Source organism: Oryzias latipes, chromosome 4 (assembly GCF_053564925.1).
Source record: "Oryzias latipes strain Hd-rR chromosome 4, Olatipes_Hd-rR_3.1".
NCBI lineage: Eukaryota > Metazoa > Chordata > Actinopteri > Beloniformes > Adrianichthyidae > Oryzias > Oryzias latipes.
Window position 1 is genome coordinate 2,200,971 of NC_136240.1, and position 18,194 is coordinate 2,219,164.

At 45.2% G+C, this 18,194-nt stretch overlaps 1 protein-coding gene and 1 long non-coding RNA gene across 2 annotated transcripts; one reads left to right on the top strand and one right to left on the bottom strand.

Annotated features, from left to right (window-relative positions):
- Positions 1-6,455: 6,455 nt before the first annotated feature.
- LOC144992003 (paraneoplastic antigen Ma3-like) lies at positions 6,456-9,402 on the bottom strand. The gene is made up of 3 exons (XM_078946478.1): positions 9,172-9,402; positions 9,038-9,095; positions 6,456-8,706 (listed from the first exon to the last, which is right to left on the bottom strand). Exon 3 carries the CDS (start codon positions 8,115-8,117, stop codon positions 6,456-6,458), a length of 1,662 nt encoding a protein of 553 aa, XP_078802604.1. The 5' UTR covers positions 8,118-8,706; positions 9,038-9,095; positions 9,172-9,402.
- Positions 9,403-17,294: 7,892 nt separating this feature from the next.
- Positions 17,295-17,751, top strand: LOC105353618 (uncharacterized). The gene is made up of 2 exons (XR_908352.3): positions 17,295-17,423; positions 17,514-17,751. It is a non-coding gene; the product is annotated as an uncharacterized LOC105353618 (long non-coding RNA).
- The last annotated feature ends 443 nt before the right edge of the window (positions 17,752-18,194 follow it).

Genomic DNA, 18,194 nt, shown 5'->3' on the forward strand with positions numbered 1-18,194 from the left:
CGTTTGCTGGTCGGACAATCATTGCCGGATGGCGCGGCTTCCCGGCCGCCCTCCGGACCCGCCCCGCCGGACCGCGCGGCCTCCCGGCCGTCCCCCGGACCCGTCACGTCTGACTGTGTGGCCGTCCGGCCGTCCTCCAGACCCGCCTCTCAGGACTAAGCGGCATCCCGGTCGTCCTCCCGACCCGTCTCACCAGACTATGTTGGCCCTTGTATTGGCCTTTCGGGCCCCCTCCTCCTGGACTCTTGGAGGAACCTCGGTGCGGTTCCTTGAGGGGGGGGGGGTTATGTTACGGTTTCTGTTTCTTTGCCCTTGTGGTTTGTTTCCTTTTTGTTCTGGCACGTTTTGAGTTACTTCCTGTTTTTATTTTGTAGCATTTCCTGTGTTGTTGTTGTCTCTAGTTTTACCTTTCCCCATCAGTCCTGAGTGTTTCCACCTGTGTCTTGTTCGCTTGTATGTGTTTAAGTCTTGTCTTTCCCTTCCTCCTGTGTTGGTCCATATTCTCCTCTTCCCCAGTTTTGTGTGATAAGTGTTTCGAGATTCGAGTTGTGGTTTGCCTGCTTTAGCAGTGGTTTTTGGTTTCCTTAGTTTAATGTAGCAACTGTGTCACACACAAAAAAAAGAAAAAGAACTAAATGGGCTAATGACCAGAAGACTGAAATTCGACTCTCGGAGGGAATGGCAGGAAACTGAAGTTGTTGTTTGGTGTGGGCAATTTATTTACAGTGATAGACAATAATGAAGAGAAACAATGAATGGCCATTCAGATATATACACAAAAGTACTTCAAAAGGGTTTCACATTTACAAAGGCATGACTGTTGTAGCATGTCCTCGAGTCCGGCAACTTTTAGTTGCACCATAGAAACAAAAACACAAAGAAAAACCAACTCGCCCACAGTTCAGAGGAAGGTAAGTGCACTGGGAAGCGTGAATTCAGTTTGTATGAATATAGTTCATTAAAGCAATGGTGTGGGCATAAGCTGGGTCAGAGGTCTTTGTTTTCAACTGGGCTACTAGGAGCCCCCTACCGGCTTGGCGGGAGGATGCAGCTTTTCTGATGGTTCAGGTTCCAGGGTCTAGCTCGCCATCATGGACCTGGCCTGGGTAACGGGACCAGAGTCTCAATTAAATCTATGTTTTCTTCACATCAACAAGCAGAGAAAAAAACACATTCCTTGCCAGTTGACATAATCCAGTGTGCACACAATTCATAAAAAATATAGTACGTATTGCACTACATTCAATTCCAAACATTAAATGAGCAATAGTAAATACATCACTAATTCAACACATTCTTTACATATGGGTACGTACCCCTTTTCAGGTTTAGGTGAAACAGGCAGAAAGCTTGATGAGAAGCCATGCTAATAGCTTCCATGTTAATGAGTGACAGTGGCTAAGCTACATTAGCATAACAAACTATTGACTCACCAATTTCCGCCAAAAATCACTTCCAATTGCTCTTTGTTTTGAACTGGATAGAGGGCCCCTGTGACATACCATGCATCACAATAAACATCCAGTGACAATAGAGCAGTAAAGTAGGAAACTAACTTAAATCATACCTGTGCCTTGTCTCATCTGGCCTCCCACTGCATCTAACACTGCTGACTTCCTGTACCCTTATATGCGTTCGTGATTGGCTGTGCCGTGTCACGTGATGCTGTGACGTCACGGAATAAACGCTCGTGATTGGCCGACCGCCCCATGTGACCAAATGACGTCACCGCCGCGGGAAATACAGAGTGACCAGGAAGGAGAAAAATACAGGGGCAAGGCAGGCAAAACAAAGCCAGTAGACATCACCTGGGTTACACCCTCCCCTCTCAAAACAATGCAACTCCGGTGCATGTCAAACTACATCGACACGGTACATCCGACTAGATGCCGGGGCGCCAAAAGCTCCACCGCAGGCATCGGCTAGGCTATGGAAAAGAGTTTGTACTACAGAGATTAGCGGCTGACCTAAAGCGGAGTACTGTAAACGGTTAGGCGGGTGTCTGTTTCTCGCGGAACGACGAATGGATAAATCAGGCTCAACAGCATCCCCACGTTCAACATCTGAAACAGAGGCGGGAGCCTCAGCAGGAATAGGTACTGGTGTTGCCGCACTGGGTGATGCCTCTGCTGGGCAACCATCACCTAAAGACTGCTTTATCTCAGGAACAATAGGAACCTCTGGTAAGTATTCACCCGGTCCCAGTTCTTCCCCAAGTCCTTGAGAGACAGCCTCCTGCTCCATTCCACTGGGTGAAGATGGACGATCAGCATCAGACTCCCCGTTGGACTCTCTAATAGGCAAGTCCCTTTCAGGCAAGGTAGCTTCAGGTACTGAGCTGTGGCCAGTTGTAGACGTAACCGGAAGAGTGCCTTTGTCATGGAACTTCACGGGCTGTGAAATCGACAGATGAGGAAACCTCAACTCCTCTTCATCACTCAAACACTCCTCTGTAGCCACAACTGGCTGCCCCTGACTCCGAGTCTGAGGACGGAGTACAATGGTTGCAGGTAGCAGGTCCGGCTCTTTACTCTCAGGTAAAAACCCGCATGGCAGTAGGAGATCCCTGTGTAAAGTTCTGGTTCGCCCTGATGAATCTCCTTCAGGTCGCACAGTGTAGACAGGGAGATCTCCAGCACGATTCACTACAACATAAATGTCTCTCTCCCATTTGTCCTCTATCTTGTGTTTCCCTCGAAGGCGTACATTCCGGACAAGAACTCTATCTCCTTCTTCCAGGACAGATGGTCTGACCCGTCGGTCAAAGCATTTCTTGTTCCTTTCAGCTGATTTTGCTGCATGTTTGGAAGCTAGCTGGTAGCTTTCCTCCAGTCGAGAGCGAAGGTTCTGCACATATTGAGAATGTGAGATTGATGGTTTGTCTCGAACCGGAAGGCCGAAGGCTAGGTCAACAGGCAGCCTCGGAGAACGACCAAACATGAGTTCATATGGAGTGTAGCCAGTTACCTCATTTCTGGTACAATTGTAGGCATGCACCAGCGGCTTTACATACTCCTTCCATCTCCTCTTCTGTTCGGGCTCCAAGGTACCAAGCATGCTTAGCAATGTGCGATTGAATCTTTCAACAGGATTCCCACGAGGATGGTATGGCGTGGTCCGGGTTTTCTCAATACCAGCGATGACACAAAGTTCTTTGATGAGGTTAGACTCAAAGTCTGGGCCTTGATCTGTGTGCAGACGCTCAGGGATGCCATAGTGCACAATGAAGTTCTCCCACAGACATTTAGCGACGGTCTTGGCCTTTTGATTGGCAGTTGGAATGGCCACGGCGTACTTCGTAAAATGATCTGTGAGGACTAAAATGTCTTTTGTGTTGCTTTGATCAGGCTCAAGCGTCAGGAAGTCCATGCACAACAGTTCTAGTGGTCGGCTGGTTTCGATATTTACCAGAGGTGCAGCTCGTTCTGGCAGTGCCTTCCGCCGAATGCAGCGGTCGCAGGTCTTTATCTTCTGCTCCACGTCGGCTGCCATTCGTGGCCAGAAGAAACGTGATCTCACTAGGTCAAGGGTCCTTTCGACTCCCAGATGTCCCATATCGTTGTGGAGGCTGGTGAGGACCATAGATCGTAACTTTTCTGGCAGCACTAGCTGAGACAAGATGTGCTCCCCATCCTGCCGTCTCCTGTACAGAATGTTATCTTTAAGTTCAAGTCTGTTCCACTCTCTCAGCAACAGAGGAATATCAGGCAATTCTTGTCGAGCAGTGGGGGAAATCTTTTCACCAGTCTCGAGTTGGTAAATCACTTCTCGTATGCTGGGGTCTTCTCTTTGCTTTTCCCGAAGATCGATGGGAGACATTGAGGGAACGACTGGCAGCCCTTGGTGAGACTCGTCCACATAGCTGTTGGGAATAGCTGTGATGGACATGCTCAGTGACTCAACCAAGGTAATGCAGTTCTCTGGACAGTCTCTCAACAGACCACAGTGACAAATGGCGGCCACAGCGTCTGGATCGAGCTGAACTGCAGTGCCTGGCTCAACATGGTCACGGGTGAACTGATTGACCAAGTCCCACTCCTTCAGACCATGGGCATCAGTTGGTTGATGATGGGGCCTTCGGGAGAGTGAATCAGCATCTTGATTTCGATGTCCCGCCCGGTACTGGAGTTTGAAATCGTATGTAGATAGTGCAGCAAGCCATCTATGACTGGCAGCATCGAGCTTGGCAGATGTCAAAATGTAGGTCAGTGGGTTATTGTCTGTAATTACTGTGAAACTGGAGCCATATAAATAATCGTGAAATTTTTCAGTGACGCTCCACTTTAACGCCAGGAACTCCAGTTTGTGTGCTGGATATCTGGATTCACTTGCAGACAGTCCCCGACTGGCATACGCTATGACACGCAACTTTCCATCTTGCTCTTGATACAATGCAGCTCCAAGGCCTATGGTGCTAGCATCAGTATGCAGGATGTAAGATTTCTTTGGGTTAGCAAATCCGAGTACTGGGGCTGTTGTGAGTCGATCAATCAGCATCTCAAAGGCATGCTGGCAATCTGATGTCCAACGTTCATTAAACGGCTGTTTAGCGTCGTGACTGGGCATGGGGGCTGGCTTCTTAGGTTGACGGCGCTTTGAGCCGTAACCCCTAGTCAGGTCGTTCAGAGGCTTAGCGATAGCAGCATAGCCATGGATGAATCTGCGGTAATAACCAGCAAATCCCAGAAAAGACCGCAATTCCTTCAGTGTCTGCGGAACTGGCCAGGATTTGAGAGCACTTATCTTTTCCGGGTCCGTCTCCACACCCTGCTCGGAGACAATATGGCCGAGATAGCGCACGGATGTCTGAAACAGTTTGCATTTCTCGGGTGCTAACTTCAGGCCGTAGTCTTTCAGACGGTGGAGTACTCTGATCAGACGGTCTTCATGTTCTTCCAGGGTGTTGGAGAATATGATGAGATCGTCCAAGAAGACAAGGACCTCTTTCAGGTGTAGATCTCCCATACATCTCTCCATGAGCCGCTGAAACGTGCTTGGCGCATTGGTTACACCTTGTGGCATCCGGTTGAACTCCCAAAAGCCCAGTGGGGTCACGAACGCAGTCTTTGGTTTGTCCTCTTCTGCCATTTCAATTTGATAGTATCCTGACTTAAGGTCAAGGACACTAAACCAGCGGGAACCTGTAAGTGCTGAGAATGACTCCTCCAAGTTTGGGAGTGCGTAAGCATCTTTGATAGTGTGGAGATTCAGCTTACGATAGTCAATACACAGCCTTACATCCCCGTTCTTCTTCCGGACAACCACGATTGGTGAAGAAAAGGGGGATTCCGATTCTCTAATTACTCCTGCCTCCAACAAGTCACGCAGATGGTCGCGGACAGCTTCAATGTCACGAGGATGGATCGGCCTAGCTCGATGTTTAAATGGAGTCTCATCGTGAAGGCGGATGTGATGTTTGACTTTGTCTGTTCGTCCATAGTCGAGGTCGTGAAGAGAGAATACTTCAGGAATCTGTTTCAGTTTAGAGGTGACTCTGGCTTTCCACTCAGCGGGTATTGGAGAATCTCCAAAATCAAAATCCAGCTTGGCATCAGGTTTCTGGTGTCCACTGATGGAAACACGCTGAGACAGGATCTGTGGAGATATGGTGAGATCTGCAATGATGGTCAGTGGCATAAGTTTGATCGGCTTTTCTGATTCATTGGCAACAATGATTGGGAGCTTGTAGGGTGACTGACTTGGCAGTGTTACCAGGCAGTTCTTCACACAGAGTCCTCCAGGTAGCGGCGTGGTTGGTTGTTCTAGCAGGGCACGCTTGCCAGCTGGTGGTGGACAGGCATGGATAGAACCCTCAACAACCATGGCATGGCCAGCTGGAACTGAAACAGGTGTTTTACTGGCCAACCTCACCAAGTCTTTGCTTGTCCCCTGAGTTTGCTGATGTCGGAGCTGAAGCAACTGAAGCACTGCTTTGTAGCCATGCTGAGAAGGTTTGTAGCTGGAACACTCACTTTTCAGATGCTGCTCGTAAAGCGGCTCCAGGGTGTTCATCCCTATCAGGATCTGGGAGTGGATATCCGGCCTGACATCTGGGATGATCAAAGCAAGGGTGTATACATCAACATCTGCACCAATGAAGTCCTTTGGAAAGGTAACTGTCATCTCAATGTATCCTAGATATGGTACTTCTTGTCCGGCGGCTCCTTCAACCTGTAGCAGTTCATGCAGTGGTTTCACAGATTGATTTGAAAAATATTTATTGTAGATAGATACAGGTACTGTTGTGACTTGTGAGCCAGTGTCTAATAAACACTGAAAATTCATACCAGCAATGATGACTTGGCCTGTGCATCGGGATCCAATCAATCCTCTTGGCAGATGAGTTTTTTCAGTTGGAATGGAATGTGACTCGGTGCAGCATTTCACTGTTGTCTGCTTGTTGGGACGTAGTTGGTCCTCCGCAGTTCCCGTTCGTCCCTCAACAGGAACTCGCTCTAGTTTAAAGACGAGTTGCTTTGAGGTTTTCGCTGCCACTTCTGTTTCTCTGTGAACCGTTTCCTTTTCATAGCTACAAGCGTTGGATTCGGATCATTATTACAGTTTGTCTTTATGTGTCCATCCTCTCCACAGTTGTAGCAGTAACCTGGCTTTGGTCCTGCAGATGAAGGTTTTTGAAGAGTGCGGGGCAGTTTACTGTTCTTGTTGGAAGGAACAGACTGGTACGTGGCAGACTGCTTCTGACTTGTCTGGCCACCTGTGAGGGTCCTCAGCTGTTTCTGTATGTCGGCTAGCTGCTGGGCGAGCTGCTGTGTGATGCTGGTTAGTGCATCAACCTTTGATTCTTCTGTAGTAGAAGTGTAGGCATATTGGGCATGCACCCCAGCTCTGGCTTTTGAACCGAGGTGCTGCTTCATACGCTGAGCTTTAGAAGCTTCTCTGTCTTCCTCAGTTCGAAGTAGCAACAAGAAGTCAGAGAAAGATGGTGGGTCAGACTTGCGTTGTTTTAATTGCAATTCAGAGATTAGATTGTTGTCCCAGCAGCCACGACAAAACTGGTTTAGAAGGTGTCTGTTCACATCGTTGGCTTTCACTCCTCCCCTCTTCAAAGCCAAAACTAGTGCAATTTGCAGCCGTTGCAAGTATGCAGATGGCTTTTCACCAGCGTCTTGAAACATCTCCATGAACTTTGCATAAAGCTCATCTCCATCCTGAACAGTTCCATAAGCAGAGTCCAGGATCTGCAAGTAAACCTTTGGTAATGTGTCTGGCTTTAGGTGTTTCACCACATCTGCTGCTGGTGGGAAAAGGCTTTCAACAATTCTTCTGGATCTTTGCAAGTCAGAAACTGCAGGATCTTGAAGAAGCAGGTCAACACTAGAGCGCCATGTTTCATAATCTGTTTCATGTTGCGGTCTTGGAGTGCGGCCTGAGAAGGAACGGAGTCTCACAGCAGAAAGATGTGCAGCATTCTCATCGCTTTTCATTATATGCTCAACCACATAGTGTTGGACCTTAGGTGGATTCAGATCAGGGATTGGTGGGGCTCTGGGTGACATACTATGGTCAGAATGGCTCTGTGGTGTTTCCTTCTTCACATCCTGCTCCTCTGCAGCTGTTCCGGCCTGTGGCCTGAGGGTGGTGGCGTTGAGAATTTCTGAAGATGATGCAGCATGAGGAGGCGATGACATCACTTGGTCACTAGTATCTGGATGGAGCTTCCCAGGTGGTGTTTGACTGAGCCCAGTGATAGACTGGCCCAGCAGAGACATCACCCCTTTAAGAACCTCCGCGTAGTCCTGTCCTGTAACTTTAGCCAGATTCCTCAGGTCACTCAGATAAGTATGCGTCTTAACCTTCCCTTCAAGCTCTGAGCACATAGAGGACAGATCACAAATTTCATATGTAATCTTTTCACTCCCACAAATGTAGGTATATGGCAAAATCTCTCTTAAGTCAATCAACGCACTTCCTGAATTAAACTCAACGATAATCGTGTCTGCAAAAACCGAGTCAGACTCTGTAATCACTTCAACTTTTGAAATTTTACCATATTGGCTCAGAAACTCAACGACTTCTTCATCCAAGTCAGAGTTCACCGTGTGTTTGACCAAAACAGAGTTGGGGATCTTTATGCCGTGTTTCACCAAAACTTCCATGTTTGAGACAAAATGTCACTCACCATCAACAACAATCAGTTCCGCTCATATAACCCTCCTAGCTAGCTCGCCACGTTTTATGTAGCAACTGTGTCACACACAAAAAAAAGAAAAAGAACTAAATGGGCTAATGACCAGAAGACTGAAATTCGACTCTCGGAGGGAATGGCAGGAAACTGAAGTTGTTGTTTGGTGTGGGCAATTTATTTACAGTGATAGACAATAATGAAGAGAAACAATGAATGGCCATTCAGATATATACACAAAAGTACTTCAAAAGGGTTTCACATTTACAAAGGCATGACTGTTGTAGCATGTCCTCGAGTCCGGCAACTTTTAGTTGCACCATAGAAACAAAAACACAAAGAAAAACCAACTCGCCCACAGTTCAGAGGAAGGTAAGTGCACTGGGAAGCGTGAATTCAGTTTGTATGAATATAGTTCATTAAAGCAATGGTGTGGGCATAAGCTGGGTCAGAGGTCTTTGTTTTCAACTGGGCTACTAGGAGCCCCCTACCGGCTTGGCGGGAGGATGCAGCTTTTCTGATGGTTCAGGTTCCAGGGTCTAGCTCGCCATCATGGACCTGGCCTGGGTAACGGGACCAGAGTCTCAATTAAATCTATGTTTTCTTCACATCAACAAGCAGAGAAAAAAACACATTCCTTGCCAGTTGACATAATCCAGTGTGCACACAATTCATAAAAAATATAGTACGTATTGCACTACATTCAATTCCAAACATTAAATGAGCAATAGTAAATACATCACTAATTCAACACATTCTTTACATATGGGTACGTACCCCTTTTCAGGTTTAGGTGAAACAGGCAGAAAGCTTGATGAGAAGCCATGCTAATAGCTTCCATGTTAATGAGTGACAGTGGCTAAGCTACATTAGCATAACAAACTATTGACTCACCAATTTCCGCCAAAAATCACTTCCAATTGCTCTTTGTTTTGAACTGGATAGAGGGCCCCTGTGACATACCATGCATCACAATAAACATCCAGTGACAATAGAGCAGTAAAGTAGGAAACTAACTTAAATCATACCTGTGCCTTGTCTCATCTGGCCTCCCACTGCATCTAACACTGCTGACTTCCTGTACCCTTATATGCGTTCGTGATTGGCTGTGCCGTGTCACGTGATGCTGTGACGTCACGGAATAAACGCTCGTGATTGGCCGACCGCCCCATGTGACCAAATGACGTCACCGCCGCGGGAAATACAGAGTGACCAGGAAGGAGAAAAATACAGGGGCAAGGCAGGCAAAACAAAGCCAGTAGACATCACCTGGGTTACATTAAGTTATTAAATTCCTTCTCCACCTGGAACTTCTGCCTCCTCACCTCTCTGCACCTGGGTACTCCCTCATCCGCTCCCCATAACAATCTGTCCAAAGGACATTTTCCCAGAAGCTTTGTGGCTTGTCAACATGAAATTCTGCAAATTCCAGTCTGGCTTTTTAGGATTTCCTTTCAACAGTGGTGTCCTCCTTGGTCGTCTCCCATGAAGTCCACTCTGGCTCAAACAATCACGAATGGTGCGATCTCACACTGATGTACCTTGATGTAGGAGTTCACCTTTACTGTCTTTGGAGGTTGTTCTGGGCTCTTTGGATACAGTTCCAACTATCCGTCTCCTCAATTTGTCATCAATTTTCCTCTTCCATTGTCCAGGGAGGTTGGCTACTGTCCCGTGGGTCTTAAACTTCTGAATAATATGTGCCACTGTCGTCACAGGAACTTCAAGCTGCTTAGAGATGGTTTTATAGCCTTTACCTTTATGTTTGTGATGTTTGTCTATAATTTTGTTTCTAATGTCCTGGGACAATTCTCTCCTTCCCTTTCTGTTGTCCATGTTCAGTGTGGTACACACCTTTTCACCAAACAGCAACGTGACTATTTGTCTCCCTTTAAATAGGCAGACTGACTGATTATGGGTTTGAAAACAGCTGTGATGTCAATTAAAGGGCATACCTGAGTTCATCATGACCCCCTGGACAATTAGTTCTCAGTCTTTTATGGAGGTCCCATCATTTTTGTCCAGCCCTATTTCATTAGTTTTTTTTTTTAATAATTGTGTTAATCAACAACTCAGAAGTTATTGCTGATTTTGATTATTTAATTTTCAATCAATTTTAATTTGTTGTTACTTTTGAAAATTTCAAGTCAATTCAGTGACCATTGTGGACTTTCTTTCTTTAACTGAGGGGTACCAACTATTTTGTCCACCACTGTATGGGATGAATGAGGCAGCTTTCAGAGGCACAGCACTATTTACTCCTCAAGAGAGACAAGATCCTCTCAGGAGTATTCTCAATATGCTCTCAGTCGTCTCTTCAGAGGAGACAAAAGTATAAGAGCCCCATTTAAAGGGATTTATCCCTCTTAGGCTCTAACAAGTCCTGTAAAAAACTCTGAAAAGGATGATAGATAGTCCTTCTGGAACAACAGTAAAGACAGTGGAGAAAAGGAAAAACTGAATAAAGTTGCTGTTTTATATTATAAGTCAGTTCTTCAGGTTTCTTAAATAAATATTGGACCTAGTCCATTTGTTTGATTCTTATGGAATGCATTTGGACATTTTCTGTGAGCTGTGCTACTACCATGCTCTTAAACGGCCAAACACCGCCCTCTACCTCTGGTGTGTGGAAGCACAGCTGTGCACTTCAGGCTTGCAGTATATAATGCATTCAGGCTTCAAACATTCTCTTCTGCACTCATAGCAATTATGCATTTGGCCTCAGATGATGATATGTTATTATGGTAGTTCTTGATGGCCTTTCTCTCCCTTGTTTAGTTGAGAGCGTTTGTTGACTCTGTGAGGAGTCTGGGCGGTCACTCGTTAAATTGTTTCTTAGAGGGTGCAAAGAGAGTTTATTTTGCCAGCCCAATGAAAATGGGATATCTTTCTTTAACCTGCTGCTGCACCTCTGCAGTTGTCTCTAAGAAAAGTGTCCTTATGATCAGCTGACTTCCAGGATTTCAGCGATCTGAAAATCAGCATGAACCTGACCTCTCATATCCTCCATTTAATCGTAGTTATGTGAAAGAATTGTGAATTACCACAGTAAAGTGGATGTTTTGACCAAAGTTGGTCAGGAAAAAGGTTTAGTCATTCTTGCAGGTTTTGGTTCTTTTTCCTGTGTAGGGTTTGTGTTGGTGACAAAATAACTGAGGAGGATTTTCACAAAACAAACAATGCATTTCTGGCTCTAGCTTTTGTATCACCTACTTCTTAATACTTTTATTTAAACATATTTAAATTTAAATATGTATATAGTTTTATAACATTGCATCAGGTGGCTGGAAAGCTCAGTTGTTTGGGTGACGGGCTGCATGCAGGAAACCAGGGTTTGCTTCCCAGGGGCACGATGAGCAGACCCTTCATGCTACTGGTTAACTATGTAGCAGTAAGGTCTCCCTGTGCCAGTCCCCAGCTTGGATAAAAAACAGGGTTGGTGTCAGAAAAAATCTCTGCCAAACCATCTGTGTGGGGCAGTGAAAGCTGCTTCGCTGTGACATGTAGTTGTTCACCTCTTGTGGCCAACTATATACTACTGTATAGTTGGCCACCTCTTCACTATACACCACACTAAGTTTTTTTTCATAGTTATTTGCTTCTTAACCAATTACAATAATGATTCTTCGGAATTTGTTGTTGTTTTGTAATGAACAAATCATATTTCAAATCTGAAACAAAACCTTCGTCACATCCCTTCCCATTTTTTCCCCATGAATATCATGACATAAATGAACAAGACAATGCCTTATATTGTGACATTCCTTTAAAAATGTTCTGGTAATTCAGTCTTATTTTCTTTTTTTAACAGTTTCTGCTTCAGAGCTTTCCTTTCTTATGAAATGATACTTAATTAAAACAGGTTAACTAGCGGCTCTGTTTAAAATGCTGGAATGGAACTGTGCAAAAAAATATATAATGAACCACAAACTGTCTTTTTTTGTCTTGCTTTCAATCTATGATTAATTTGACCAAGCATAATCATTGGAGTCCAATAAAAGTGTAATGTAACAATTATTTTGTAAACAGTAATTTTGTGGTGTATAATATGTGCTGTGCTTAATTTGAAGGAGAATTTAGTCCTGAAAGGTGTGCAGTTTTGAATAAAAATGTTTGAATATTTTTGCAAAGCTTCTCATTTTTGTACTGATTAATAGAGACATCCTTTTGATTGATTACATTCCCTTTAAACATCTTTTCTTACTTACTTTAAAAGCATGACGGATGGAACTTCTTCACGCACATACACTCCCACACACACTTAGTGATTGTTTTCATGACAAGCATATTCATTTCAAACATGACATCTTGTGTTGATACTTTCCTCCTGTCATCGGGTTTCTATGGGAACTTTGTGATCGTGTGCTAGTGGGAGGGGAGGTGACCTATCATAGCAAACAGGAACCAACTAGGAATGACAATCACCATGGAGCTCCCCCAAAAAAGTGAAACCTTCTGGGTGACTTCTCTGTCTTTAAATGAGATTTATTTAGAGGAGCCCTTCAGAGGCATTTTACAGCATTTTGTTGATTTGTCTGATAAGGATTTTGAAATCTGTTGCACTTTTTTCCTCTGACTCTGGTGGAAGCGCCACATCTGTCTGCCGGTTCATTAACGTTAACCTCCATCTATCCAGTGGGACTCAGGCGGGCTCTGATAAGGCACTATGAGGAAACTTGCTGAGGAATTGGACATGGTTTTTAGGGAGCTGAAACAATTTTGGGACTATAGTTGTGCCTCATAGATTACCAGAAACCCAATCTTGTCAGACTTCCTGTCCCTCAGAGAGTTTATCTTTGCTTCTGTCAGCGTGGCACATCACAGTTCTTCTTTTGTTAGGTCAGTTACATTTACCAGATTACCAGATTTGGTGAACTAACTCATCCTTTATCCTCATTATGTTAGGGTTTAAAGGTCAGCTGCTCTGTTGTGTTTGTGTGACACCCTGTAAATGCTGAGATGGATCATTCGTCCTGACCTTGTGCAGAGAGATTTTTACATACTAACCAATTTAAACTTCACAACACGGAGCTCTAACACTCAAACCCGTTGGATTTGGGTTCATTTGAGTTTTGTGTGTGCAATAGTGCATGCCGCAGTGTTCTCCGGCTTGTGTGTGATGTGTGAGTTGCTGCTCCCGCCGACAGGATCCATGTTTTGCTTTCCAAACATGCAGTTTTATGGCTGTTGGTGTCAGTGGTGGGGAAAGCCAAAATCCAGGATTTGTCTGCTAAAGTCATTAGTGTGCTGACAGATAGCCTCTGAATTGTTTTACTGTTAAGAGATCCCAAGAACACCCATGCTACACCCCCCGCACTCTCTGTAACTTATGATTTTTGTAGTTGCCAAGCCCTAAAGAAACCGTCATTTCTAAAAACTCGTCTGAACACTATTAGAAAATATGACACTTTTCTGTACCTCACAGTTAAAAGCTACAGTCATTAGCTGTACCCCCCACCACCACCACCATGGTGCATGTCCCTCTCTGTTTATACAACAACATCTCTGCTTTGACCAGAACAGACCTCCACAGGCGCAGGCCATCGCAACAGAGTGTTTCCATGTGCGTGGATCAGGGGATTGCTGGCGCCCAGAGGTCATCCGTCTGACTGCAGATAATATATGCAGTGCTCATCTTTAGGATGACCAGCGTGAAAATCCCTCATCAAGGCGGTGACTTTCAACACTTTCACAGAAGTGTTTGCTGTGCAGTAACACAAACACATGCAGGCTACTTTCAGGACTTTCACCATAAGACGGACTCCTGTATTTTTGTTTTTTAGCAGCACGACACATCAGAGACACTGTCAGAGAATCTGCCCCAGAATTCTGTTTATCATCTGACAGTTTCACTACTTTAATTAAAACTTCAGCTTTTATTTCTGGGAAATAAAATCCATATTAACTCAGATGAATTATTATAATAAAAATGATGCAAAAAAAATAGTGTGCACTACAGGAACTGGTTTCTTGATGCCTTCAACCCTCCCAAAGGTCCTGATGCGTGCTCTATCAGCAGATGTGTCATGGCTGGGGCTCCAGTGTTTGTGATTTTAAACAGACTCCAGATGTTGAAGGAGAACAGAGTGAAGTGCAAGAGGTCTGACAGCAGGCCAGAACGCAAGCAAGAGACACCACGGCCCCCCACGGCCCCCCAGGACCCCACAGGAAACATGACTAGTGGGTCACATCCATCTCCGTCTTTTAACATGAAGCCATTATCCTCCATTAGCAACATTACATACCTGACAGAGCAGCATTCGTCATCAGTAGCATCCAGCCTCCACTATCAATTCCATATCAACTAAATGTACTGTTTCCACTGACCACATTTGTTCTAGTCTGCTTATTTATCCTAGGTGTCATGTTTTTCCTGTACCCTTCCTCAAGCCTTTGTCTTTAACATGCTGCACTTTCTCCCAGCGACTTCTCTGTTTGTGTAATACACACCGATTCCTTCCCTGGAAACATGAATGTGAATGAATGCAGGAGTGGGTTCATTCTCGCTCAAAGAGCTGGCTTGTTTCCTCGACAGTGCTGTCAAGCGGATGAGGAGGAATCTGCAGCTTCAATCAGCTGTCCTACAGTGCACACGTGCACATCCTGCAGTATTCCTGCTATATTTGGCCCCAGGACTTCCCTGCACTTACAGAAATGATTCCAAGTTAAATAAAGGACTGTGTAAAACCCCTTTATGTTTAAATGAGACAAAGACTACTTTTTTTAAATGAAGGTTTGGTTTTTCTTCATCAGAAGCATTTGACCATCTGAAGAGCCAGAAATCTGTGCTGCACTGCCATCTACAGAGACTCACGGCCACTTCCAGCAGGAATATATATCTGCAAAGGTTTAATGATAATAATGTGGATGTTTTATTCATATGGCACCTTTCTAGACACCCAAGGTCGCCTTACAGATAGAAAACAATTGAAAACGATTAAAAGAAAGAAACAGTTAAAAATAAAACAAAACGATAGAATCATAAATTAATTAGGGTGGGTATGCTTGTCTGAAGAGGTGGGTTTAGAGATTTGTAGCCATCTGCTGGACTGAGTCCATGTTCCGTAGACCTGAGGGAAGTGAGTTCTAAAGCTGGGGGGCAGAGCGGCTGAATGCTCTGCCCCCCATAGTTATGAGCCGAGTGGTGGGTGAAACAAGCTGGAGTGAGGAGGCAGACCTAAGGGAGCGGCTGGGAATGGCAACATGGATAAGGTCAGACAGAGATGGGGGGGCGAGGTTATGGAGGGCTTTGAAGGTCAAAATAAGGATTTTATAATTAATCCGGAGAGGCACTGGTAGCCAGTGAAGCTTCTGTAGAACGAGTGTGATGTCCATAGTGGAGGGGAGGGGGTTTGTGTTCTGATCCGGGCAGCAGTTTTGGAGCAGTTGTAGTTTGTCAATAGTTTTGTAAGGGAGTCCAGATAAAAGGGAGTTGCAGTAGTCCAGACGGGAGGTGATGAGACTGTGGACTAGAATGGCTGTGGAGTGAGGACTGAGAGAGGGGCGGAGACGGCGGATGTTTCGGAGGTGGAAATAGGCCGTCTGGGTGATGGTATTTACTTTTTTTTTTGTTTTTTGTTTTCAGATTTCATTTGACCTTAAACTATCCAATTTTCTTGTTTAGATAACAGAACAGGTCCATTTTAGTCATAAATGACTAAGTTTGACTTGTGTCCAATTTTTAACTAAACATAAACACATCATCATCATCATCATCATGCAAAGCTTTAACTCACCAAGTCACAGCAAGGGATTCCACTTCATTTACTGTACATCCATTTCTAAATATCAAAAATTTACTGAACAAATAAAATAATGATTTAGACCTGATTTTATGTGAAAATGCCTAAAAGTTGTCTTTTCTTTATCAAGCATATGAATGTTGTGGATTGTTAAACTTGGGTGGCTAATCAGAGACTTTGATAAGCAAAAATCACTGCTGTCAGTTCAGCTGATGAACCACATGACATGCAGCTGAACATGACGCTCTGACCTTCGCTCCAAACTCTTCTCTTTTTAGCCCAAACCGTTTTTTCTGCTCAACCTAAATGTGGTTTGTTCAGAAAGAATCCAGCTTGTAAAATATGTTCATCCTTCACTTTGCTTTATCTTAACTGAATTGTGTCAACAGTTGCCTTTCAGAGCTAAGAAGATGCTGAGTCAGCTGTCACACAGGAAGGTGTTGCTGTGAATTCTGCCTTCATTTGCCTTTTTTCAGTTTAACAAGTCAGCTCTTAATGTGACACTAAAAGCTCTCAGCTGTGGTTTGTGTTGAAGCTGCTTTCATACACACTAGTCTAAGATGCTGTGGGTTTGAGGTAAGTGAAAGTGGCAACTAACACACTAATAAAGACAGAGAATTAATGCTGCAGATAAAATGAATGTTTAAGTTCAAGTTTCAACTTGCTGCTATGCTGATTCTCCAGTTGAGGTGTTTCAGGCTTCATCACACTGAAAATGATTAAAAATCTTAAGAAAACATTTATTGCAGATACTTTTCAAACAATGTTTTGTCTGGTCAAATGAATGTTTATGAGTTTATGTTGTGAATGGATGACTGTTGATTCATTGATGTTGTGGATGCTCTGATCTGCTCCTTTTGTATTTTAATACATTTCAGTTGTTGGTGTTCTGTGCCGTGGCATTTTGGTTGCTGGTTTGGGTTTGTGAATGAATAAAAGGTTCAAATAGTTCCATTTTCCTGTTTATTTCCTCTGGTTGTTTAACTTGTGCTTTTTGCTTTCTGTGCACTTGGTGTAGAAGTAGAGTGGTTGACCTCCAATTAGATGATCGCGAGTTTAGTTCCCGCCCTGCCATGTATCGAAGTGTCCTTGGGCAAGACAGTAAACCCCACATTGCTCCTGGTGGTTACAGGTTGATGCCAGTGTTCGGCAGCGGAATCCCGGCTGGGAAATGTGACACCTGCTGGTGACGTCATCCACCACTGGAATTTTATACATGGTGGCTGCATGGTGGCACAGTGGTTAGCGCTCTAGCCTCTCAGCAAGAAGGCCCCTGGCTCAATTCCCGACTGAGGGACCTAAACCAGAACACCAATGGGGGACCTCTCTGTGTGGAGTTTGCATGTTCTCCCCATGCATGCATGGGTTTCTCCGGGGTCTCCAGGTTCCTTGACATGGTGCCTCTGTCGGCCTCCTCCCCCTCTCCTCTCCGCTTGGCTGCTGATTCTCAACACCTGCGACCACTTACCTCATCACCTCATCCGCCTTCATAAGGAGCCACAGGATCATCAGTCTTCGCCAGTCCGTTGCCCCTGATGGTGCATAGTTGGTCGTCAAGTCAAGCTATTGTTCGTTTTCGCTACGTCAAGCCTGTGACTAAACCTGTCTCTCTCTCTACTCACCCTCAGGAATCCAGTACCACGAGTGGTCGCTCGAATCAGTTCCCAGCCGTTCTCATCAGTCTGTCCTCTCCTGCGGTCCCACCACGAGCCTCTGCCTCATCAAGTGTCTCCACCTTCGTCAACATCGGCCTACGGAGAAATCCACCAGTGACGCCGCTAGCTTCTGTCTTTCAGTTCGGAACCGACATCTGGACCTGCTCACGTTCTGCTCTCTGCTCCTCGTATTAAAACTCTTACCCGCCAACGCTCGCCTCCCGCTGTGTTTCTTCTGGGTTCTAGCATCTGGGTTCGAAAAGTGTTCTGTAGCCATGACAGAACGGACTGGCCATAATCCCAACCCAGCTGACCCAGAAGGACTCAGATTAGCCGTTTCCCAACAAGGCATTATGCTGGGACGTCAAGCGGACGCTCTGTCGCAAATGGCGGCTGCCCAGCAGGATCTCTTTCATCGCCTAGATGGTATGACCCAGACCTTACATGAACTAACCAGCCAGTTTTCCCAGGTTTCGCCTGCCACAGTCCATACTCCTGTCGTCCCAGTTCCTTCCGCTTCCGGAGTGCCGGCCGCAACCGAAAACATCCGACTCCAACCGGAACCTTTCTTCGGGGAGGTGGAAGCCTGCGGAGGATTTTTGCTGCAGTGCCAGTTAATATGTCAACAAGCTCCCCGATTCTACCAGTCCGACC